Here is a 17,888-nt window from a genome sequence, read left to right on the forward strand (position 1 = left end):
ATCGCAACTTCGTCTGCCGCGAAAAAGAAAAAAAATGTGGCAGACAAGATATGCTAAACCATAACAAAAACTCGCTGTATAAATGATTTATTGGAAAATATTGTATAAATGATTCATTGGAAAATATTTATCCTGAAGGTTCCGCTTACGAGTTACCATATCTGTAACTTTTGTAAGCGATTATTGTTTTGTAATGTATGGTCGATAATTTAAACAATTGTAAGGACTAACAAGAGAAAATACGGTAAAGTGTTTTGCACACAATGGACTAATAGGGGTAAGCGTGCAAACCACACTGCGCCGGGCAGAATTCAAAATTTTATAAATCAACGAAATCGTAATAAAGGAGAAACGCCGTATATTTACATTAGCACACAAGAGAGAGTGTATGTATAGGCTATGGCAAAGAGATTAAAACCAAACCAAAAGAGATTGGTTTTAATCTCTTTGGGCTATGGTATATGTCAATGTGTAGGGTACTACAAGTTGGGGGATACCATAGAACATGGGGTAGGATGAGATATTTTTTAAATATCCTTTTACGGGTACTCATTTGATAAAAAAAAAATGTTGCAGTATTATTCAGCAGTATTCCCACGGTCCAACAAAGTGCCCGGTTTACTTCTGTTTTTTTTACGAGCTTACACTACCGCAGTAGTAAACGAGTTAATTAAACTTGGACAATTTACAATACGTGCTCATCCATTGTAGTTGGGCTCTCTTGTTTGACTTGTCTCTTAAACTCATTTGCACCCTATATAATAGTTACGCAACACGAGTGTTTTATAATTTTAATTTAATCACGGTCGTGATTTAATCATTATGCATAGGTTAAATGTAAACGTTGTCCTCCTACAGTTGTAACACTTGTTCGGGCGCCATTATGCAGCATTTGGCACAACCGGGCAACCGGGCGCTGTTTGATGTCATATCTGTACGTGCAGAAGGTAGGTGAAAATGTCACTGAAATACTAATACTGTATAAACAAAACCCCTCAAAAACAAGCAATTTTTTTAATAATACAGATATTTTAGTTACCGTTCAGTTACATGCTGATTGCTGTGTAAAATATATGTAAAACGTTCGATATGGCCACAACATCAAGCGTTTTCAGAAAAGCGAGAACGAGCTCAAAAGTTGGAGCCAACTTTGATCAGGATGGCAACGAGAGAGAAGTGGAGACAAAAGAAGACGAAGAACAAGAAATCAAGTTGAATGAAATCGTTGATCTTCTTGTCGCAGCGGGTTATTTTCGTGCGAGAATTAAGGGACTGTCTTCATTTGATAAAGTGGTCGGTGGAATGACGTGGTCTATTTCAAATTGCAGTTTTGATGTAGACGTGGATTTGCTATTCCAGGAGAACTCAACAATTGGGCAGAAAATTTCCCTGACTGAAAAAATTGTTAGTGTTTTACCAAAGATGAACTGCCCGTATCAGATTGAGCCACATCAGATTCAAGGACAGGATTTTAAAAGTATTTTCCCGGTGATCCAATGGCTTGTGAAGAAAGTTATTGAGACAAGAGAAGAATCAGGTGACCATATTCGATCTTATAGTATCTCACAGTTTCAGAAGCATTACAAGACACCAGAAGATCTTGTGCTTGAAGAGAAAAAGGATCAAATGCTAGATGCAGTTCGAACACTGAGGAATGTGTATCGGCCTGTTAGGAAATACAAAATAAAAGATAAAAGTGCACTAGTTACAGAAGAAGCAATAACATCTGCTACATTACTGGAATATGGGCAGAGAAGGTTAACAAATTTTAGCCGAAGTTCAAATCGGAGAAAGAAGTCAAAAGAAAATGGAGAAGAGGAAGAAGAAGAAGATTTGAATCAAGTTCTTCATTCTGCTTTTACTAAAGTTAAGTCCGGTGAGGGGAAGAGCGAAGAATTACAAGAGGATGAAGAAGAGATGATCCAAATTGCGCAAGAGAAGACTCTTCAAGATCTCATGGGAGATATGTCCGCAATGAGTGGAAAGGAAATTGAGGGAAAACTTGCAACGAGAATCATTGGGTCCATTGTTGAGATGCAGTCTAGTGAAATACACGAGGTTTCGAATATGTTTAAGCAAAAAAATAAAGAAATGAGAAAAACTTTGGCTGTCAAAACTGTCACACCGAGGGATTTACATAAAACCAAGATGGAGGCACTTGAATCCCAACTTAAAGTGAAGCAAGATGAAATGAAGTTGGTCAAAAGAGAATTTGAAGAAACAAAACAGAAAGAAGAAGAGGTGCAAAAGAAACTGGATGCTGCATTAGATACTAAAGCAATTATTGATGAAAAAATAGAAGAGGTAAAACATTTGGAAGAGAATGCAGATGAAGCTACTGTAGAAATGCTTAGGAGTCTGGTGATGATGAATGAGCAACTGAAACGGCAAGAGGCGATGTTTAAAGCGCATTGTAAAGAGGAGGCCATGAATATGAAAGAAGAAATTAAACATTTGCAAGCCAGGTCCGAAGAAGTGGCATTAGTTGATAATGAAAATGAATCTGTCGTTATGATGCAGTTAAAAGGGGACCAGAATAAACTGGCCAAGATGAGATTGCTTCTGGCTTCCAAAAACCGGTTGGCTGCTACACTAGCAAGAAAGGTTGATGAGGTTCCAACAAGGGCCGAACTCACTCAGTATCAGAAAAGATTTGTGGAGCTTTATGATCAAGTAAGTTTAGGAATTAAATATTTTTACTGTATTTATATATTATTTTTGCTGTATCTGTGATTTTTATTTCAACCAATGGTATGCAAGATCCTAAAACATATTTTGGTTTACTTAAATCAAATTGTTTTACAGTAAATATAATAGGTGCTTGAATATTGTCCTTTACAGTTTTTTTAAATTATAATATATAGGCAAGTGGGATAATTAAAGACTAAATTCACAAATTTTCATTTTCTCTTTGTTTTTTATTTACAATATTTATCATACATTGATATCTAGAAAAGATTGTAGGATTTCTATGATTATTTAAAATTTCATTTGAAATTTTGTATTTAGAACTCTGCATTTAGTATCAACCTCCATTTTCCCAACAACCTTCATTTTTAAGTTTTATTCTTCTAGATATCCCTGACTCACAAAGAGACAAAGCAATTCTATACAATGTACAACACACTGGAAGACTCGCGGAGGTATCTGGAGAAAGAAGTTGACTTGTTGGACTCGATTTACGACAATTTCTCGGCAGCCAAACAGTCACCAGACAACATGCAGCAATATTTAAAGCAGTTTGAAAAAATCGTTGAAGGAGTAAAAGGAAATAAAATAAAGGTAAAAAAATTGTGTATAAGGCAGTTATGTTGCTTAAATATATAAAAAACACACTTCTTTTAAAGTTGTGATGATCATGAATTTAACCAATTTACCCTTGCGCACCAAGGCAATGACAGTCTTTGTCTGGCTCAAGGACACATACGCCCATCATGAAAGCAATGCTAATCCTCTAAAACCCATTGGTTTTTAACCTATAGGTAACTTGGCCTTTTCAGGGTGCAGTGTTGTCTAACAGTACGCCAATCAAGGTGTAAAACAGGGGTGTTTTAAAAGGTAGAATACTAAAAAATGTTTTGCGCCTGTAATTGTTACTTTTATAAAAAAAGGTAATTAAAATCCATCATGCTCTTTCCAAAATGATAAAAATGTTAAGAGCCACTGCTTTAACCCATATCATGTGGGCTAAGGTACCCCACACCTTCTGGTAATGGTAAAGTTTGAAGCTTGATACTTCCATTGCTGAGTCGCATGTGTCTCAGCAAAATTCGCACCTCCATAAATAAATAGTGCTAAAAATTGATCAATTTTTATAAATTAAAAATATTTTTAATATAAATTGGTTTTGCCACCCCTCCAACAACTTTGGCCATGCCCAACTCCAGCACCCATGTATAATAAGGGTTTTTTAACTCTCAACCCATCTCTGGTTCTCAAAACTGTTGGGCATGTTTAATTGCGGTACTGGTGTGTAGTATTCATGCTATCATATATCACGAAATATTTGATATCTATGTATCTTAGATTCTTATTACGTGATCATCATAATTCATAACCACGTTATTAACTCGATAAGCTCAACTAACAATATACCAAAACTAACTAAGAGTCTAAGTCTAGTTTTTAAATGTCAACTAGATAGTGGAACAACACTCATATTTTCTCTGGTTCAAAAAGATAACACCAGCAACTCTTACAGGTCGAGAAGAAACGGCAAGAAGAAAAAATGAAACGAAACGTGCTCCACGATCGGTACACGGAGCTGGTGGAGAAACATCGGGAATATGTGAAGACAATCCAAAGCTTTCAAGAAGAATGTCGGAAGAATGAGATTTTAAGGAGCAAATTAAACTCATAAAATACAGTAGGGTGGGGGAAGATGGGGCACCTTTACATTCTATCTTACTGTCCCATGTAGTATATAAAAAACATTCAAAAAATTGAAAAAACGTATTCCTACGACTTCCATAGACCCTTGTTAAAATTTTTTTAAATCTGATGAGGGTATTATTATGTGTTAAAGGTGTCCCATCTTAATCCACAGTATAATATATTTTTTAGACTGATTTTCATCTGATTTGTTTTATGTGCAATATTTATCATGCTGTTCTAGTTTAAATACCTTAGAAGGGAATTCTCGATTTTGAAGTATTTTATGTTAAAATCATATCAATAATATGCTTATTGACTGTTCTCAGCATACCATTTTTGGCATAGGTGCAAAATGACTACTGTCAATTCCAAAAATATTAAAAGTAAAAACCCTATTAAAGTTTCTTATTTTCTAATACTGATAATTTGCCAATACTTTGATTCATTGGCCCATGTATTGCTGTAACTCGCATAATTCATTACACTTTTAATGCATTAATGAATTTAAACAAAGTGATATTACCAAAAAATAAAAAAGTCATATACTAAAAATGGGGTACAGCTTGGAGACTTAATCTATCATTATGGGGCCAGTTAAAAGTTGTGCAGTCTTCGGTTGTTTTCCTTCCTGTAAAAATATTTTTTTAGCGACAGCAATTAGAAAAAAGCTAGCCAAATACCTTCTTAGTTTTTACAAGATGTAGTCCCATACGTGTGTAGCCGCTGAATACTTTCTCTGCACATTCATCACTGTGTATTTCAATCTCAGAAGCCCTATACATACAAAAGACTTATCCAGTGCTTAATGAAACATCAGTCTAATAACTCAATAAATATTTTAGTTCTAATTCTAACGGCATGTTGGTGTCACGGAAATCTGGTTCCCATAAGCTACTGTGAATGCAAAACACGAAACATTTTTATTATAAATCTGGTTAAGAACGAAGATTACTTGAATACCTATATACATGTTTTTGGATTTTTTTATTTAATGTGGAAATGCAGGTTTTGATGCTCATTTCTGGCTGTGGTTTCTGATCATACGTCTAAATCTTAAAAATTATAAAATATCTAATGGGCACCAGATTTCTGCGACACCAATTTAATTGCAAATAAATTAACCTGCGATGTTAAAGATATCCAAATGGTAAGTTTAAAATGGCAAATGCATCGCAAAAGTGATTACATAATGATACCACAATATTAACATACTTGTACTTTTGTCCACATGTTGGGCACCGGGCAAGGAGAGTGTTTTCATATTCCGAACAGTTTAATCTTTTCTGATAGGGTTTGGGTTTTCTAAAATAGCAAAAGTCAGTGATTTTATACAATTAAATTACACATTCGGATATACCTAAATGTGCCTTATTTTCTACCATATAAAATATATATATGTGTTCTATATATTTTTACTCATGAAGACACTTTACAATTGCGTATGACAGGGAAATTTATTACTCCCCAGCAAAAGTAATTAGAAATTATTGCCCAACTGATATAACTGCTATCAATTTGTGTTCTAAATGACAGTGCTGCTATAATGTGGCCGGCTGTAAAACCCCTTAACAAAAGCAATCATTCGAAAAGTTACATACATTACATATGTGGTTACATACATTACATATGTGGTTACATATATTACATATGTGGTTACATATATAAGTCATAAGTGGACACATACTAAATCATCCATTTTTTACAAAATTGCATTTTCAAACATAACATACTGGCTATATTTGATCCAATTCTCTTGTTCTTGTTTACTTAAACTCGAGTTGTCTGAACAATCAACAACTGTGTTGCTTGTGGGGGTTGTATGTGCAAGTACTTGGATGTCATTCGTGTCAACACTCCCACAAAGTGCAGCATGGTTCTCTATCTCAGAACCAGAAAACATGGCTGAAAAATATTGTTTTGTGGGTGCCGTAGCACAGTTGGCTAGCGCGCCTGCCTGGAACCCAGAGGTAATGGATTCAAGGATTGTCATTGCTACCATTGTGGGCGTATGTGTCCTTGGGCAAAACACTTAACGGCAATTGCTCCAACCCAGTGGTCACTAATGGGTTATCCAAATTATCAGCCACACATAAAAAATAAAAAAATCCACAAAAAATACTCATGAATGTCGAAATACAAAAGGAAATATTGTTTACACTTTTTTTTACATTCAGATAGAAACATTGCTAGTATAACAAAAAAAATGACCTATTTTTTAAGTTTTTGAATAATGTAAAATGTGCTTGAGAAAAATGTAGCCAACACCCAATGCAAACAAGGTATAGCTATAGTTAAACACACAATAAGCAACACAATCAGTGGCGCAGCCAGAAAAAAAGGGGGAGGGGGTTTTAATAAAAAAAAATTACAAAATTTTTTTTTAAAAAACAATTTTTTTTTGGGTGGTTTAAAAAGGGGGGGTCACAACCCCTGAACCCCCCCCTGGCTGCGCCACTGAACACAATATCAACTTTGCATTTGGTTTTTTTTTTCATTTGTTTTTTTTTTTATCTTTTTTTAATATAGAAACATATACTTACATAGACAGATGGGGCATTGTACATTGTGTATATTAGATGAGGTTTGTCCTATACGTTTCACCTTAGCAGGAGATTCGTAACTTCCACAGTGGGATGTAGACCTGTTTTAAAAAAGTAGAATGATATGATGTATGTGTGCATGAATGAAATTTCTTACTTTAACCTTGCGTGGCTGGGAAACGACAGTCGTTAAACAAAGGGGCTGTGTTTCATACACCTCGTGCCAGCTTATGAGTTACCAAGTATGTTACTTTGTGGGTGATTACTTTATTTATTTGTTATGTGTGGCTGTTAATTTGGACAACCCATTAGTGACCACTGGGTTGGAGCAATTGCCGCTAAGTAGGGTGTTATGGTACATTTAGCTATTTACAGAACAGCAGAGGTCAGTGCCATGTACATTGTACGTGTACGCATCATTTTTTTAAGTGATTTTTGACAGTGGCGAATCTAAGCATACACCACTTTGTCCCATGACTGGCAGTTAGAACACTAAGATCGCAACCAAAGAATTTTGTTTGCGAAGTTGTATGTATACTGAAGAACACCGAAAAAAACATGTGGTAACTCCTATGCGAGCATGAGGTTTAAGAAAAACCACCTCTATTTGTTATAGCTCTGCCTGCCACGAGAGGATATTAAGTGCTATTTATTAACCTTACAATAAAATAAGCTAAAGCATGTTTAGGTGAAAAAACACTTTGATCAGTAACTATAAGGAATATAAAAACATACGCTTCAGATGATTTTCTTTTATTTCTATTGTGGTCACGATTTTCCTGCATATTGTTTCCTTCATTCTTTTGTTCATTTTGCAACAAGAAAGAGAGATACTTGGCACCAACATCAGTAAAATATTTCCGCCCATCTTTATTTAGTGTGATCCCATTTCCAAATTCAAAATTCTGCCGCAGTTCTGTAAAAATTTAAATATTTTAATGTCATGTACTGTATAAGGCTTGTGCAAATAATTGGTAAACTACCTGTCTAAATTACAAGTGATTGTTTTGTTTTTTGGTATATTAGTACATTCTTGTTGACACTTAACATTAAGAACCCTAGTTTGCAAAGGTGTGATTTGTAATGTACTCGTTGGTAAAAACAAACACCAAATTTTATCTATCACAGACACTAGTCCATTTTACCTGGTCGGTCCTGTATGGAGACATGCCAGGATAGTTGAAATTTAGACCAGAGTTAGCCTATAAATTACCCCAACACTAGTCTAATATAATGGGGAAATGCTTTCATTACTAGTTTTGCTATAATCATTTTCCTTACCTTTTACAGTTAATTCTTCCACATTAAACTGATTTGCATCCAGGTCAGTGAAAAAGCTTTTTATTGCCTTCTTTAACTTTTTGATCTGTTTCTGGGTGTAAGTTGGACTTGCTTCTTTAGAGGTTGCACTTGTAGTAGGCTGGTTATTTTTTATATCATTTTTTTCGCCCCTATGAACATGAGTTTCATTTATTTTGGACGTTTGATTAGAGTCTTTATTGTGAGGTGAACTTAGAGAATTTTGTTCTAGTTTTTGTTGTTTCAGATTCTGGAAAGACTTTTGGTTGGCTTTTACTTGCACATGAGTGTTTTCAGAGATGTTCTGTTTTTCTTTTATGAGCTGCATCCTTTTCTGTGAAAAAAATTATTTAAAACAAGGTCAAAAATGTTCTCAATTTCTCATCATCCATAAAAACCAAAGATGAGCTAAAACATGCTATGGATATAGTAATAATAATATAATATTATCTTTTATTTCTCTTTTTGATTACAGTAGTAATGATTTAGAAATAGTTTAAAGAAAAAGACAGGATATAGGGGCAAAACAACACTTGCTAAAACAAGCTAACAGTTAAAACAGATTTACCTTTAAATGGAAGAAAATAAGATTCCTACACCTAGCGGACATACGAGCCATTTATGTTTAATTATTATTAAGTTAAACTTCTAATAGTTACAAAAGAATATGTGGACATTACATCGATATACAGCAAAATGTGCTGCATTTTAAAAGCTAACAACTTGGCAAAACTGCAACAAACCAATCTTGCTGGTGACATCTTAGTAAACTGTTTTGTTCTCTTCTCTTTATGAACATCATTGCATGCAGTTGTATTTGACATAACCTTAACAAAATTGAATACAACTGTTTCACATTTCATCATTCAGTTAAAACGCTCCAAACCAGAGTTTTAAACTGGGGTAAATTTATCCCTTGGGGTAAATTCCTAGAATTTAGGGGTAAATAAACTACTAATAGAATTCCACATCAGTTCAACTGATGTATTTGGTTTTCTCGCTTTTTAATACATGAGCGTCTGCAGTGTCATATTACATATTGGGGGTAAATCTGATAAGCATCTTTGTTAAAAGGGTAAAGCATACAAAAAAGTTTAAGAACCACTGCTCCAGACTGTACATTTTAAGATTTATTCATGTTTTGGATGTTTTTTTGTAAAATATTTGTTTAGTTATTTGTTTTTACATTTCGTATTTTTGATTTTTTGAGTTTTATGCAAAGCTGTACCTTTGGCGATTTCAATTGTGATGCAACAACCATTTTCGCTGTTCTGCTCATGACAGAATTTGCTCCATTTACTCCATCAATAGATGAGGAAATTTTCCTCCATTTTTCCGTCAGCGCTTGGTTGTCCTGCCTGACATTATCTTTAAATTACAACAGTATAAAGTAATTTAAATACCACAAAAGGTTAGTGGAGTGAAAATCTTTTTATGAGGACCTGGGGACCTAGAAAGACCGGACATTTAGCACATAATATCCAAATCTCCTGGTCATTTAAACCAGTGGTTCTTAAACTTTTTTGTATGCATTACCGTTTTAACAAAGATGCTTATTAAACTTATCCCAAATATGTAATATGATGCTCATGTATTAAAAAGCGAAAACAATTAGTTGAACTGATTTGGATTTTTATTGGTAGCTCATTTACCCTGTAAATACTAGGAATTTACCTATGGGGTAAATTTACCCCATTTTAAGAATTGCTGTCTTAAACAATTAACAACGGCCTATGGGACTCAAGAGAATACAGTTTTTTTTAGGTTTGAATGTTCTTTGTTTACTACCAAATGGGACAATAAAATGGAACGAAAAGGTGTCTTATATCTTCCCCCCCGCCCCCTCTACAATATATGTACATATGGAAAATATAAAATATTTGGGACTTAAGTAAGCAACTTTGCCAAGTTAAAAACTTACTTATTTGTGCTATTAAGCAACCAGGAGTAAGTGACCTTGTGTTAAAAGTAGTCTACACTTACTTATTTGTGGTATTTATAATCTTTGCAAAAGAAGATTCTTGAAAAACTTTGCTTGCCGAACTTTCTACCAAATTTGTTGATGTTTTCTAAATGCGAGAAACTACTGGTTAGCTTTGAAATTCCTATTTATTTTGTAACTTATTTGCCGATAATAATGCAAATTCACATAAAAACAATTGTAATTGGCTTATAATATTACTAGTTAATGCGACTAAGTAGTAAGTACCAAAGCAAATGTACGGTATTTATAAAAAGGCATATTTCCAAAAAAAACTTAATAGTATCTATTAAAAAGTCAGTGTAAAAATGTAACCAGTAGACCACCCAGGGGGGGTTAGGAGGATCATGTCCCCAAAAACATTTTGTTTTTGAGGTAATCTGTTTTTAACCATTAAAAAAACAGTACGTAAACAGTTACTGTTAGTAAAGTAATTAGTAGGAAACCTAGAAGGGTTAGGAGGATCATCATGCTCCCAGCATACATTTCTTATTTCAGGTCCGCAAACTCATTCCCTGTTGGCCTGTTACACAGGCAACAAGCTCCCAAACTTGCCCGCCAATTTATTGCTGTTTAGGTAAAAAACTGAGGACACTTAAATAAATTTTACTTACATTTTTAACTTTAGTGTTTTTATTTGACTTGACCATTCCAAACCTGACAAATTCAATTCCCATCTGTTTATTTCTGGCATACGGTTGGTGAAGAACCAGCTTCACTTTATCCCATTCCTGCTTGCCAACTTCGCGGTCAAAATGATCTGAAATTACAATAATGGAATGAAATAAATTTACAAACAGTAAATATGAAATTACAAAACTATAAAATTTTACTTCATGTTTTAATAATTTCGTATGGATTGGCGTGACCTATTTATCCAGTTATGGTGGGGAATGGCAGTCGCAAAACACGGCTGTTCTGTTTCTTACATATTATGCTCGCTTACAATGTAACTTATTTTTTAAAAAAGCATTATGCATAGTTGATGAAAAACTAACGTAAACATCGACTTTATTGCTTCAAGGGTGAATAACAACCATAGGCGAGTCACGAGTGGTAAACGATACCCGATACTAATAAGCGATAGCGATTTGTTTACCTATCACGTCAGGTTTTCCACCTACAAGACACACGAAAAAATGTATTATTTCCATTACTAACCTGAGAATCTGTACATTTTGCAGCCAGACTTTTTTGCTCCCAATCGCGCATCCATAGAATTTTGCAAGATTACAGTTGGCAGCAGGATGGCATGAGAACGGTATGTTGGCCAATTCGATTTTGATACCAGAACCTCTAAAGACGATACATTGAAGTAACCTGAAAATTAAACAGTTTCTAGAAGTTTATAAATTAACAGAACATAAAATATTTTGCAGCTTGATAATTTACCTAAATTTAGGATCATTTACAATTTGTATACCAACTTTTATACAAAAAATCAAATTCAGCTTTGGAAAATTTATCACACAATTTAAAAAACACACAAAAAAAATAGGAATTCTTCATGTACATTGTATAACAGGTTGACAAACTATGTAGGATTACAAAGTAAGATCACAAATAAATGAATAACATAGAATATTATTTCAATTAGATAAGTATTTAAACCAGTATAAAGGGTACATTCATTACCATTACTCATAGCTTAACTTAAGTAGGTGTAGCAACCACGCTTATTTTGTTTCAATTAAATGTAAAATACGTTTTATCTAAAAGCGTGTTTTACCAACTGTTTTGTCGCTATATCCTGTCTTTTCTTTTAAAATATTTCTAAATCTTGGCTATTGTAATCGAAAAAACAACTAAAGTTATTATTATTATATTAATATAGTTCTACAGTCATAGTCATATAAGACACCATGCCCTTCCTACAGTGTTAAATCTATACTGGTTAGGTTTTTATGTATTTTAAAACTAGAGTTACAAACCAATATCCAAGAAATCGATTTGAGACAAAGATTCAAACTGCAGTTCCACATCAGCATCAACATTCTGATCCTTGCTGTTTGTCATCCATTTATTTCCATTGATTAGATTGGTAGCTAGATAAGTTGCATCCTAAAATAGTAAAATGGTTTGGTTTTACAAAATTTATTTATGAATAAATTTAACTTGCTATAACCTTTGGCTGGAAAACAACAGTCGTTATTATAGTGTTAAAAAAACATTTAAACTGTGTTTAGCTGTTATAATATTTATATGGTTTAAAATATTGTTTTAATTGATTAGTATAAAGCAAACCTGCCAAACTTGCACTTTACACTCTAAAGCGGAATGAAAATGCATTGAAATCTAATGCAGAAGAGCTATCCATCAAAAGAATTGTGCATAGCAATAAGTGAAATGTTATGCAGACATGTTCTATATCAGGGATGTGCAACCTTTATTACAGAACGACCAGGTATAAATTACAACGCTGCTACCATAGTGGGTGGAATGCTGCTACTATAGTGGGCGTATGTGTCCTTGGGCAAGACACTTAACAGCAATTGCCCAAACCCAGTGGTCACTAATAGATTGTCCAAATTATCAGCCCCGTAAAAATCCCCTTAAAAAATTTACTGTAACTAAGTGGTCACTAATGGGTTGTCCAAATTATTAGCCATACATAAAAAATCCCCCAAAAATTATCAACAGGGTAACTTGTAAGCTGTCACAACTTTTGAGGTATATGAACACCCAGGTTATAACGGAAGTCATTATGTCCGGCGCCGTGGCGTAGTGGTTAGTGCGCCTGCCTGTAACCATTAGGTAAAGGGTTCAATGCTCGTCGCTGCTACCATTGTGGGCGTATGTGTTCTTGGGCAAGACACTTAACGACAATTGCTCCAACCCAGTGGTCACTAATGAGTTGTCCAAATTATCATCCATACATAAAAAATGAAAAAATCCAAAAAAAATAATCACCCGCAAAGTAACATACATGGTAACTCGTAAGCTGGCACGAGGTGTTAAACCCGTGTTCTAACGACTGTCGTTTTCCGGCCACGCGAGGATAAAGTAAGTTACATTCATTACATTTGAAACCACGGGCTGTACATTTTGCCTGTGGGCTACAGGTTGCACCCCTTGTCTATACAGCTGTGTGGAGTTATTTATCCTCTTACATACCTCTGATGACACTCCAATCACTTCTTTTATTTGAATTGGTGCCATTTACAATCGATTTGTTTTGTAACAATTTAAACAACTATTCCCTAACCAGGATTGCACTGTTAAAATTAAAAAGATATTATTATTATTGCAAAAATATATTTTACATGACTTCAACTAGGTCTCTGTACATCATGTTGAAAGAGTTTTAAAAATTAAAACTTTAGACTAAATTAACAAGTTAGTTATTATATAAACACAAAATTATGAGCGTTTATAAAACATTACATATAAGTAAATAGAGAAAAAAATTAATTGTGGAAAAACATGTTTTTTTTAATATGGGTCTGGAAAAATATAAGTTATTGCGTGATGTTCTCATCTGTCTATTTTTGCCACGTGCTTGCCTTTAACCCAGGGGTAATGGGTTCAAGGCTTGCTGCTGCTATCATTGTTGGCCCTTGGGCAAGACAGTTAACGGCAATTGCTACAACCCAGTGGTCATTAATGGGTTGTCCAAATTATCAGCCAAACATAAAAATCCCCTTAAAAAAATAATTAACCACAAAGTAACAAACATGGTAACTCATAAGCTGGCGCAAGGTGTATGAAACAGAACACCTGTGTTAGAACAACTGTCATTTTTCAACTAAGCGAAGATAAAGCATGTTACATTCTATTATAGTAATTCTAGTTACAGCAACAAATATTTTTGATAAAAGAATGATAGTTTTAAAAATAAACAATAAAAACAGGAGTGATGAAATTATCAGTTGTTATTAAAAGCACCATTAAGAATATTTCATAATTAAGTAGGATATACTTTTTGCAAGGTATTAAAGTAAAAAATGCAAAGCAATTATTAATTATAACATTATTAGATACAGTTGGATTGCAGTAAAGTAAAATAACAAAAAGGGTAATAAAACAAATTACATGTTAATACATGATGTGACATTTTAACACACGTTATAAAAAAAACTTAAAGTTTTTTTGATTTTGATCTATCAGTAATAGGAGCATCTTTTAATTTCTCTTTTTCCATTGAAGCTTCCCATTTGTCTCCGTCAAAATTTTCGGAAATAATTTTTTTAATTGTTCCTTTGTCTATGCACCGTGGGTTGATTCCTTAAATTAAAAAAAATTATACTGATAGGGGTCAAAGCAAGTATATATATTAAATTGCCTTTCTAATAAATCTAGAAGTTGCTGCAACCCATGCAAAATTCTCTTGGTAGGCCTGCATATTAGATGATAGGGAAATCCTATTTCGGTATAAATTTACATTTATTACATTTACTAAGATGCTAACGAATGTTTGGGAAGTCTGTAAAGACGGTTAAAGATAAACATAAGCAACACATGTACACAGAACGAACGCACACAAACAATAAAATGGAGGCGCAAAGCAGGCAATAGACGCAACAACCGCCTTGTTCTATAGTTTGCCACGCATGAACAGTGGCAAAACAATAGGCAACATAAATATACACGTCATGTACGATTAGGGATGCACATTACAGAATTTCGAATCCATGAGATTCGAATCCTTTTGTATTCGAATCTAATTACGGGATTCGGTATTCTGTTTTATGACGTCATTACACGTCATCTCATATACTATATTAACAATTTTTGAAAGTTATTAATTTTTGAAAAAAAATATTTTTGTGTTTGTGGGACTTTCGAGAGTAAACGTTTCGTAACGTCTTTTTATAGCCTGTTATACGTTTCATGACGCAAAAACTACCCAATAGTACAATTTTTGATCATTTTACAACTCAAGATCCAACAAGGCTGTTATGAAAGGGTCAATAAACTGACTTTTGTGGGTAAAATTTTTTTTTTCCTATAAATGTAAAAAGATTCGAAATTCTAGATTCGGAATTCTAGATTCGAATTAAAGTATTCTAGGATATCCTAGAATACCTAATTATTCTGTAATGTGCATCCCTATGTACGATGAACGGTGACTAAGTCACTGACCCTAAACACAATATTGTCTACATACTTGGTACCCTATAATTCAACACCAGCCACACCACTGGTACATGTACCAGTTATTTTTCCTTAAAATTATTATTAACAAGTAGTCCACTTTAAAATTACCGTAGCCATCTGTGTTAGATCTTGGTGTATAAAAGCTTTGCACTCCACAAATCTTGCAAAATGTGTGCTTCGCTTGGTGTGTGTTGAATGTATATGTAGTTAGATTTTCACTTCCTTTTAAAAGTTTGAAGCTTGAGGAAGGAACAATGAAGTGAGCGTTGCTTTTCATGTAGCAAATACTGCAGCTGGAATATGATGTAAAAATTAAAACAGTGCAGACTGATAAATAACTATACAGCATATTCCATTCTGTTACTTCGGAGTACCATTCAAGTTGGTTCAACTGCAGTTTTGTTGCCAAGTATTTTCGGTCTATTAAATTAGTGCCCACTGATTTACTAAAAATTAAAACAGTTCCGAATGATAAATGAACATAAACATATTCCGTTACTTATAGCGCAGTGATAACCAAACTTATTTTATTAGCGGCCCTGGACAACGAACAGCGTATTAAACGTCCCTCTTGCAGCAGCGGACAAACCTAAGCATTTGTTAGATTCGATGCATATAGTAGGTAAGTAGAGTGGGGAAAGATGAGACACTTTTAGCACATAATATCTAAATATCCCGATTGTGTTTTAAACAATTAACAACAGTTCATAGGAGTCGTGAGGAGGACAACACTAAAAGAAGGGATAGAGGGACAGAGGGACAGAGGGAAACTGAGTACTAAAAGGAGGGAAGGGGGGGGACGGAGGGAAGGAGGGAAAATACCGTTACTAAAAGGAGGGAAGGAAGCAAAATGGAGGGACGAAGGGAAACAAAAATTCCTTTGCTTAAACCCTATGGGCGTAGGGACAGAGGGAAACTGGTAGAGGAACGGAGGGAAACTAATTTTTACCAAAAATAAGTGGAGGGACGGTAGGGAAACTGGTGGAGTAACGGAGGGAAACTAATTTTTACCCAAAATAAGTGGAGGAACAGAGGAAAACTGGTAGAGGGATGGAGGGAAACTAATTTTTACCTAAAATAAGTGGAGGGACGGTAGGGAAACTTGTGGAGGGACGGAGGGAAACTAATTTTTACCCAAAATAAGTGGAGGAACAGAGGGAAACTGGTAGAGGGACGGAGGGAAACTAATTTTTACCTAAAATAAGTGGAGGGACAGTAGGGAAATGGTGGAGGGATGGTAGGGAAACTGGTGTAGGGACAGAGGGAAACTATTTTTCGTCCAAAAAAAGTGGAGTGACCGTAGGGAAACTGGTAGAAGGACGGAGGTAAACTATTTTTCGCCCAAAAAAGTGGAGGGACGGTAGGGAAAGTCACTCCACTTTTTTTGGACGAAAAATAGTTTCCCTCCGTCCCTCCACCAGTTTCCCTACCGTCCCTCCACTTATTTTGAGTGAAAAATAGTTTCCCTCCATCCCTCCACCAGTTTCCCTACCGTCCCTCCACTTATTTTGAGTGAAAAATAGTTTCCCTCCATCCCTCCACCAGTTTCCCTCCGTCCCTCCACCATTTTCCTCTGTCCCTCCACCATTTCCCTACCGTCCCTCCACTTATTTTGGGTAAAAAATAGTTTCCCTCCGCCCATAGGTTTAAGCAAAGGAATTATTGTTTCCCTCCGTCCCTCCATTTTGCTTCCTTCCCTCCTTTTAGTAACGGTATTTTCCCTCCTTCCCTCCGTCCCTCCCTTTCCTCCTTTTAGTACTCAGTTTCCCTCCGTCCCCCCGTCCCTCCATCCCTCCTTTTAGTGTTGTCCTCGTGAGGATACAATTTTATAATTATTTAAATGTTCTTTGTTTACTACCAAATGGGACGAGAAATATGATACTTGGGACTATGCGAAGAAGTAGGTACACAATTTCCGCTAGGGGCGGTAATTATTAAATTTAAAATTTTATAAAGAATTTTGTGACAAAGCATGTTTTCGCGCATTTTCAAAGTTAATTTTCGAAACGAACACCCTAGTTTTTTTTAAATAAATTATACAGCTGGTATCAGGGAGACGCAAGGAACATTTTAAGACCAAAATTTTTTCACTGGTCACCACTCACCGGCAGTAATAATACCCATAATGTGATTCACCAACATTGCTATACTAGACTTACTTGCAATCGATCGCGTAGATGATAGAAGTTTCCATGACTTCGAATCTCACAGCACCACAGTGGCAACCACCAGTATGTTTAACTAAATCCAACGACATTTTAGATAAACGAGACCTGATTTTACTGTAATGTAGTCGTATAAATTCCGAAAAGCGTAACTTACTAAAACGACTGTGAACAGATATAAATACCTTTTAGTTAAAAATTTTACCCACCCGAAGACATACTCTCTAATTTATTAATCATATACAGTATACAACAACCAACAAACTACACGAAAAAACAATTATTGTTCCCGCCAAATAATTTGTTTATTATATAGGAAAATTCCCTAAACTGAAAAAAGAGAGCGAAACTAGAATGAATAGGCACGTAAATTATTAATAAAATTGTGTAAACGAATTATACAACTTTGGTCACAGTAAAACGAGTGGCCTC

General features: G+C 34.7%; 3 protein-coding genes across 4 annotated transcripts; 1 reads left to right on the forward strand and 2 right to left on the reverse strand.

The window, feature by feature from the left end:
• The first annotated feature begins 936 nt into the window (after positions 1-936).
• LOC149729644 (coiled-coil domain-containing protein 93-like) lies at positions 937-4,926 on the forward strand. Of its 2 annotated transcripts, none has more exons than XM_089886088.1 (3): positions 937-2,673; positions 3,076-3,282; positions 4,190-4,926. In XM_089886088.1, the coding sequence occupies exons 1-3, from the start codon at positions 1,090-1,092 to the stop codon at positions 4,358-4,360; spliced, it is 1,962 nt and encodes a 653-aa protein (XP_089742214.1). In that variant the 5' UTR covers positions 937-1,089; the 3' UTR covers positions 4,361-4,926. The 2 variants fall into 2 exon arrangements, with proteins under 2 accessions (XP_089742214.1, XP_089742215.1); XM_089886089.1 differs by having other exon boundaries at positions 942-2,673; positions 4,202-4,926.
• LOC149729645 (uncharacterized) lies at positions 4,811-13,661 on the reverse strand. The gene is made up of 14 exons (XM_089886090.1): positions 13,309-13,661; positions 12,126-12,255; positions 11,356-11,514; positions 10,809-10,954; positions 10,197-10,282; positions 9,442-9,571; positions 8,957-9,040; positions 8,196-8,547; positions 7,650-7,830; positions 6,915-7,015; positions 6,105-6,276; positions 5,587-5,676; positions 5,055-5,148; positions 4,811-5,002 (listed from the first exon to the last, which is right to left on the reverse strand). The coding sequence occupies exons 1-14, from the start codon at positions 13,351-13,353 to the stop codon at positions 4,946-4,948; spliced, it is 1,827 nt and encodes a 608-aa protein (XP_089742216.1). The 5' UTR covers positions 13,354-13,661; the 3' UTR covers positions 4,811-4,945.
• A 225-nt stretch (positions 13,662-13,886) lies between these two features.
• On the reverse strand, positions 13,887-17,659 carry LOC149729646 (centromere protein V-like). Its single transcript, XM_089886103.1, has 3 exons — positions 17,451-17,659; positions 15,400-15,584; positions 13,887-14,418 (listed from the first exon to the last, which is right to left on the reverse strand). Exons 1-3 carry the CDS (start codon positions 17,546-17,548, stop codon positions 14,273-14,275), a joined length of 429 nt encoding a protein of 142 aa, XP_089742229.1. The 5' UTR covers positions 17,549-17,659; the 3' UTR covers positions 13,887-14,272.
• Positions 17,660-17,888: the final 229 nt, after the last annotated feature.

This window comes from Ciona robusta, chromosome 10 (genome assembly GCF_009617815.1).
Source record: "Ciona robusta chromosome 10, ASM961781v2".
Lineage (NCBI taxonomy): Eukaryota > Metazoa > Chordata > Ascidiacea > Phlebobranchia > Cionidae > Ciona > Ciona robusta.